We start from the raw sequence: 7,889 nt of genomic DNA, 5'->3' as shown, positions 1-7,889 counted from the left end.
GTGTGGACTTTCACATGTTCTCCTTGTGTCCACATGGACTTCCTTCCGGTTCTCCAGGGTGTCTTTCTACCTCACACCCAGTGTTCCCAGGAAAGACTCTGGAGCCTCTGTGACACTGTAAATACGATAAAGTGTTTGCTGCTGATGAATGAATGAATGAATTGATTAATAAAGGGTTAAACTGCATTATCTCACACTGCCTTGTACAAAGACTTAACAAGGGGTATCACATTCCTGTGCATCTGAAGTTCCAGAAATGAGGCACACAGTGTAGTTAAATAAAACTAGAAATAATGCTGTCATCCATCCATCCATCTTCTATACCGCTTATCCTTCAGGGTCACGGGGAACCTGGAGCCTATACCAAGGAGCATCGGGTACAAGACAGGGTACACCCTGGACGGGGTGCCAAACAGGGCACACTCACATACACACCAGTCAACCTACTGCACATGTCTTCGGAATGGGGGAGGAAACCGGAGTACCCAAACTAAACCTCCTCAGCACAAGGAGAACATGCAAACTCCACGCACACAGGGCTGTGGCGGGAATCGAACCCTCAACCCTGGAGGTGTGAGGCGAACGTGCCAACCACTAAGCCACCCTACCCTTATACAGTAATACAATTTTTTTAATATAAAAACTAAAGTTTATGAAAATGTGATATAGAAAAGAGTGTAAATAAAGAATAAGAGGCTGTACTGTATGGGGGCTTAGTATGTGTTTGTCCTCTTATACACTAATGAAATAAAAAAGAATCAATAAAAACTAAATGTAACTACATTTTTAAAAATTGTTTAAAAAGAATTGTATGTAAATATATAAAAACATAGTAAATAAAGAATAAGAGGACGTGTGAGGATGGAGTACATCGTGTGTTTGTCCTCTTCTACACACCGAGGCCTGCTGCTGCTACCATTCAGTTCCTCTAGCGGTGCTCGTCCTGCGCATGCGCACATCGCGCTTTTACTTCCCGAGAGCCTTCGGGTTTGTGTGTTGAACAAAACAAAAATAGCAATTTAGATTGTAAACACGACCAAGTATGACTTTTCGTCGACAGTGGAATTAGATACACGGACGAAGACTTAAATACAGTCGTTCCGGACGTGTTTTTCCGCACCTTTTTTCCCTGACTGGATCCTGCGACCCCTTCGGACGCTAATGTGAAGGAGACGACATCAAATATGGACTTTTCATCGGAAGGGATCTTGGATATTCGCGACGAGGCCTCGATATAAACGTTTGGGGACTTGATTTCTGTTTGTAGATGGTATTTAGCGACTATTTGGCCGCTAATATGAAGGAGATGATCGGGGGTTGCTGCGTTTGCTCTGATGAGAGAGGCTGGGCCGAAAACCCGCTGGTTTACTGCGACGGACACGGCTGTAATGTTGCCGTGCATCAAGGTACAAATCACCATTTCCTTTTTTATTTAAACAACTGTTTTAATCAAACAACAATCTTAAGGTCACTTCTGTGCGCACCTTACGTTTCGATTGCGTCGTATTTGACGCGCGATTGCTAAGCTAATTCGCATATGCTAAGCTAATTCGCTAGCTATCTACCCGCTAAGCTTCTCGGAGTGTTTTTTCCACCCGTATTCGGCATATCGCGCCGGCTCGTTTGTATTGGCTATATGACCAGCTAGCGATGACTGAGAGAGACTAACCAATCATAGAGCAGGGGACAGAACTGCACTAACCGATCAGAGCGGAGTAGGCGGGACCTGTTCGAATACGCGTGGGGAAAAATGCATGTTGTCTAGTGAAGCCACATGTTTTGGTAACAAAAATATTGAATGATTTTTTAAAAAATATGACAGCGACGAAACTTGTAACTAGCTGACTAGTTGTTTAGGGTTTTCGGTATTTAGATTCACTAGCAAGCAGTTGCGGCTTACTGTTTGTGTACGAATTTAGCTAGCTTCTTAGTTAACTGACAAATTAAACGTATGCGCTAATTTAACGTTGAACTTTTTTGGGGGGTAAATATCACGTAACAATATTAACATCGATCCTACTGTCACTAAATAGTTATCTAGTGACGTAAATTACGAAATATCTCCAAAACTGGCTGCGTAACAGCTGATAATAATAGTGAATTTCTAATAATAACGAGTTGTAGGACTGTTTTCTGCTATATTAGGTGATGTGCCGTGTGATACTGTGAGTTGGCCGTGTTATAAATCTGTAATTCCTCGCTGTAACCCTTCAGCAGTAGTTGGGTTAGTAGGTCAATTATTCTGGGCTCTGTGTGGATCAGCATGCTTGTATGCAGTGCAGCTTTGCACGCACGCACTCGTCTTTAACATCAAAGTGTTTCGTCGTCTTCACACCTCCGGACTTCCTGTAACGTCACGTGTGTGTGTGTGTGCGCGCGCGCGTGCTACAGTTGTGCAGAATAAAAGTGAATGTTGTAGGTAGAGATGTTAAAGTGCACCTATTATGGTTTTTCAAATATTCCCTTTCGTGTAGGGTGTTATAAAGCTGTGTGTGACTGTAAAAAGTCTGCAAAGTTTCAAAAATCAAAGCGCAACACAAAGAGTTATTACATACCGAAAGAAAGAACCGATTCTGAACAGCTGAATCGAGTCGTTAGTGATTCCAGACTTACTTCCTGTACTAACCTACGTAGATTTGTAACAAAAAGCCCCGCCTCTGGTATTCATCGGCTGCTCGCTGACAGATGGAGCTGAAACTCGTTATGGTAATTGGTGGTGTTTTTTTTTTTTGCCATTTTCTCCTCAATTTCATAATTTCCCAATTCATTCCCGCCAGCCTCCTCTCTACTATAATATAACAAGACAGTCCTCATAGACACCTGAAGCCAGCTCATACTGTGTCACAGGGCAGCACGACACTCAGAGGAACGCGCTATCCGCCTTCTCCTCACACATGACCTCACAGACGCCCATGATTGGCTAGGATCGCTGTGATTGACAGGAGAGAGAGAGAGAGAGAGAGGGAGCGTGAGTTACATAATCAGATTGATTCAGACTCAGCAGTGCTCTCTTAACCCCTCGTGATTATTTGTGAGGACCAATCACGTCGGATTGAGAGCAAGGTACGGAGGACGCACCAACGTCAACGTGGATGTCGACCAAAAAAGATATTAAAATAAAGTCCTAAACTGTCTTTTGTTAATCGTAATCGAACAAGTCTGAGGACAGCATTAAAGTTTGATAGCTTACGTGGAACAGTTCCATATTTTATACTGATTAAACCCAGTATAATCACTTCCCAAATTTGTTTGTAGTCTGCATGTTGTTTTACATGGAGCTCGGCTGGTACACTTTAGTTTACATTTAAGCTTTGCGAGTGTCGGTTAAAAATGATTATGAACTTCATTCGTCTTTGCCTGGAACACGAAGTTTAAAAATTTATTGCCATCTTAAAAGCATCTCGCTGACTACAACTAGAATGCAGTGAAGTCTTGAGGACTTTTCCTTCCTACACCATTGGTCCACATCTCTACAGCATTGTCACATTTAATTTTAACAATTGGACCTATAATGCAGTCTCACTACAGTGAAGGTGGGGGTAGATATAAATATAACCTGGTATACATTGATGTAGTGCTGAGGTTAAAGTGTTGGTGCTGAAACACCATTGCTCTCATGAGCGTTCTGGTCTGTTTATAGCATAAACATGTTCGCTTTGCTGTTTATAAAATCAGCAGCTCATTTACCTTCATGTCCTTGTCACGGAAGACTAAATTTCTTTATTTTCCCTTCAGCTTGTTATGGAATTGTCCAAGTCCCAACCGGTCCCTGGTTCTGCAGGAAATGTGAATCTCAAGAGCGAGCAGCACGAGTGGTGAGTTTTCTGTATTTTGAAGCATCCGTACAGCCAACGTGCAATCTTCTTCTATATAGTTGTGTATCATTCTTTCAGGATGTTTAGTACGGTTAAGCATTCATTGAAATTAATGGGCAATCCAAAACCTTGTCCATGCTCGATAACTGTCTGGGTCGAGCATTGCGGAAAATGGGGGTCAGAGTATTCAAATGTAGATTTGGGGATTAGGAAAGGTTTCCTGTGAAGCAGCATCATCTCATACACCATATCAGTTAAAAAAACCCAAAAATTAAAGTAGTTGATTAAGCAAGTGCAGTTAAGTGTGATGATTCTTGCTGGATTCAAGACGTTAGTGCAAAGCTAATGGTAATGCACCTATCTATCTATCTATCTATCCATCCATCCATCCCTCCCTCCCTCCCTCCCTCCCTCCCCAAGGAACATTTTGGTGAAAACTCAAATGTGCACAAAGTCCCAGTTATACCAAATGTAGATGAGCAGCCGAAGGATTTTCCATCCTTTCCATAAATATTGGCCTCAAGACAGCCAGTTCTCCAGTAATGTTACATCGGCTTGCTGATAGGAGCACTGCCTTGAGAGAAAACAGGACTACCCAGAAAAATCTACAACATTTAATCTTATAAGAATGATCAAAGTTATCATTAACTTGAAAACCTTTGGAATAACTGTCCTAAAATACTCGCTTCAGCTTGGCCTGCCAAAAACACAGGCTGGTATTTTCCAACGGTCCCTTTTGTGTGATTAAATTGATTGTGTTTGTGTGTTTGAGCTTGTTTCTCGCCGTCGTGTTATTTTCTTGAAACTACATATCTATGATGTTGCATTAGTGGCATTAACACAACATTTTTTTCTGTCTATTTGACCAGCTTGTCCTGTGTTTTGGCAGATGGTAGGTCAAACCAAGCCGGATTTTTCAGCAGGAAAAGTATTAATCTGTTAATTAACATTACAAAGAGTCATTATCACTTGGTGCATTGAATAATGCACATCTGCCGCTTTACCAGAGTCTCACGACAACTTCATGAAGCCTGTCGTGTTTACACCAGTGACAAAACTTCCCAGGAAATGCTCGAATTTCCCACAAACCTGACTGAGTTATAGTTCAGTAAAGAGGTCTGGGTTAAAATTCCAGCAAATTGTGAGAGGCTTGTGGAAGGATAACCCAAGAGTTTGATTAAAGCAATGGTACCCAATACCTTGTAAGCTATTGACCCTCTGAAAATCTGGTAAAGTAAACCGAAGATGAAATAAATCTGTCTCTTAGCTATTATTTTGAAACGACCTCTTATGGATATAAAAGTAGACACCCTAATTGACATACAGTCCCCTCCAAAAGTATTGAAATGGCAAGACCAATTCTTTTTGTTTGGTACTCAAGACATTTAGTTTTAACAGTGTTAAACAGCTTCTAACCTGGCACCTTTTGTTTGAACCCACCCGTTTTTCAAGTGATCAAAAATATTGGCACATGTGACTGAGTGGCGTTTCTTGTTGCTCAGGTGTGCCCTGATAGATTGATTGTTTAAACAGTTCAGAGCTCTGAATGGCTACTGTTGATTTGAGGCTTGGGTTTTGTCTGTGAAGATTGCATTTATTGTTAAAAAAAAGGTCAACCAACACAAAGACCCAAGAGCTGTCTATGGGAGAAAAGAAAAGCAAGCCATTTTGAAGCTGAGAAAAGAGGGAAACTCCGAGCCATTGCACAAGCATTGGGCGTAGCCAGTGGAACAACTGGTGATGTCCTGAAAAAGAAGGAAACCACTGGTAACCTAACAACCAGACATCAAACAGCTTGGCCAAGGAAAAAACGACAATAGTTTGTGACAAAATGTGTGAAGAAAAACAGCAGTCAGTAATATCACCAGCAGCCTCCAAGGGCAGGGGTGAAGGTATCACAACTCACTGTTTGAAGATGGGAGCAGAAATATAGAGGCCATACCACAAGATGAAAACCACTCCTCAGCAGTAAGAATCGAAAAAGCCAGATTGGAATTTGCAAAGAAATACAGGGACGAGCCACAAAAGATTTGGAACCAAGATTAACCTCTAGCAAAGTGATGGGAACGCCGATGTGTGGCGAAAGAAAGGACCTGCTCGTGATCCAAAACGTTCAAGCGTATCTGTAAAGCATGGTGGAGGTAGTGTCATGGCTTGGGCTCGCATGGCTGCTTCTGGAACAGGGTCAGTAATCTTTATTGATGATGTAACTCATGATGGTAGCAGCATCTCTATAGGATCTCTAGAATCTCCATAAAAGAGATTGTTAGGACTGTGCTCGAATACTTTCGGATGGGACTGTAACACAGGAACTGTCTGGTAACATGAAACGTGTGGAGTTGAGAGTAATTGAGTTTGAACGTCTTTATCCTAGGTGTACGTAAACTTTTCGCCACGCCTGTATTTAAAATACATTTTACCGGGCTTAAAATGAAAGTGGCGGTTGAAAGAGGAAACCTGTTAAGTGAACTCATTGTGTTGACATTTTTGTGGTAAATTCAGTCTTTGCACCAAATGTACCAGTTCCTGTTAGGCAGTAAACATCATTTAAAGGTGTCTGTGCAACCTCTAATCTCCTGCTCGATCTCTGAGCTCTTTACATGAAGAAACGTGTGAATAAAATTCATTTGGTTAAAACAAAAACAAAACGCTTCACTGAAGGGGAAAGGGTGTGACTCTTTGCACCGGCTGTATGAAGTTTAACCGTGACCTGTGTATTTGAGAACCTCTTCGTTATGAACCAGTAGGAAACAAGAAGGTGGGAACGTGGTGTTTTTGTGCAATAAAAATGCAGGAGCCACTAATTATTAAGTAGCAAAATTGGGTCACAGCAGACTTTTGCCCTTCTGTTTTCTTACCGTTGCTTGGTGAACATCTGGAGAACAACATTCAGAAATATTAGCCGTGTTAAATATTATTCGCTATGTCATTTCTACATTCTCTAAATTCACACCTGTCAGAGACACACCGTTGATGCGTGCAGTTAGACCGTATCGCATGATCAGTTAGTCTACGTGCCACTGCCTGTATCCGAGTAAAAGAATTTTAACTGGGTTAACTGGATTTAAAACGGTATACAGAAATACAGGTGGTTCATTAACGTGCACCTATTATGATTTTTCAAGTATTACTTTTCGTGTAGCGTGTCCGAGCTGTCTGTGAACGTAAAACGTCTGAAAAGTGCACGACGAACGGAGTTACTGACTCCCAAAAGAAGGAACCGATTCTGAACAGCTGTAACAAGTCATTAATATTTCCACACTTACTTCCTGTACTAACCTACGTAGGTTTGTAACGACAAGCACCGCCTCTGGTCTTCATCCGCTGCTCACGAACGGAAAGCCGGAGCCGAAAGCCGTTATGTTAGTGGGCGTTTCCTTTTTGAAACACGCTGACCGCGGTAGACCAATCGCAACAGATTGGGTCATCTGACCAATCAGAGCAGAGTATGCTCTCTGAAAGGAGGAGTTTAGAATGAATCCTGTAGAAGGAATCGTTAAACGGGTCGTTTGTGACGCTGGGGGGGAAACGGTAACGCTGCAGTTTAAATTACGAACACGTTAAGGTGTTTTTTGACCTCGGATGCATGTAAATCTATTGTATGAGACCTTTTAAAACAAAATTAGGCCCGTTTCCAAACCATAAGCGTAGTGTAGGACGTTCTGCGCCAGATGATTATCATTTTCTTGTAATTTTCTGAGCTTATACGCTCAGCTGGCTGCTTATAAATACAAACATTTTGCCGACTGCAGTTAAATATCCATTTTGTACGTTTTTAAACGATTTATGCTACTAGCAGGAAGCTGTCCTGTCCACCAACATACCCTAACCTTTTTGTGATAACCAAGCCCCTCCGCCCCCCCCCCCCTTTTTTTTGCAACATCATAGATACCGTCCGCGCCGAGCCGTGCTGAGCAACGGCATTATTACTGACGTTAACGAGGAGCTGTATACGTATCAACCAGCTGTTTCTGTATATTTTTGCCGTATTCTCCACCTCTCCTTAAAAAAGTGATTTACATTCACTTACATTTTTCCATCTTTTCCACATAAAAGTATTCTGATGGAGCTGTA

At 41.9% G+C, this 7,889-nt stretch overlaps 1 protein-coding gene across 8 annotated transcripts in view; it reads left to right on the top strand.

Moving 5' to 3' along the window:
- Positions 1 to 860: 860 nt before the first annotated feature.
- Positions 861 to 7,889, top strand: part of mllt10 (MLLT10 histone lysine methyltransferase DOT1L cofactor) — an 81,166-nt gene continuing 74,137 nt past the window's right edge. For 4 of the 8 annotated variants that reach the window (XM_053612130.1, XM_053612127.1, XM_053612132.1 and 1 more), the window contains exons 1-2: positions 861 to 1,406; positions 3,736 to 3,815. In XM_053612130.1, the coding sequence (XP_053468105.1) occupies positions 1,268 to 1,406; positions 3,736 to 3,815 (219 nt within the window). In that variant the 5' untranslated portion in view covers positions 861 to 1,267. The remainder of the gene's footprint in view (positions 1,407 to 3,735; positions 3,816 to 7,889) is intronic. The other 4 variants (XM_053612129.1, XM_053612126.1, XM_053612125.1 and 1 more) reach the window with 2 other exon arrangements.

The sequence above is a fragment of the Ictalurus furcatus genome, chromosome 23 (genome assembly GCF_023375685.1).
Source record: "Ictalurus furcatus strain D&B chromosome 23, Billie_1.0, whole genome shotgun sequence".
Classification (NCBI taxonomy): domain Eukaryota; kingdom Metazoa; phylum Chordata; class Actinopteri; order Siluriformes; family Ictaluridae; genus Ictalurus; species Ictalurus furcatus.
Note: the sequence above shows the minus strand (reverse complement) of the source record. Positions and strands in the feature narration are given on the sequence as shown.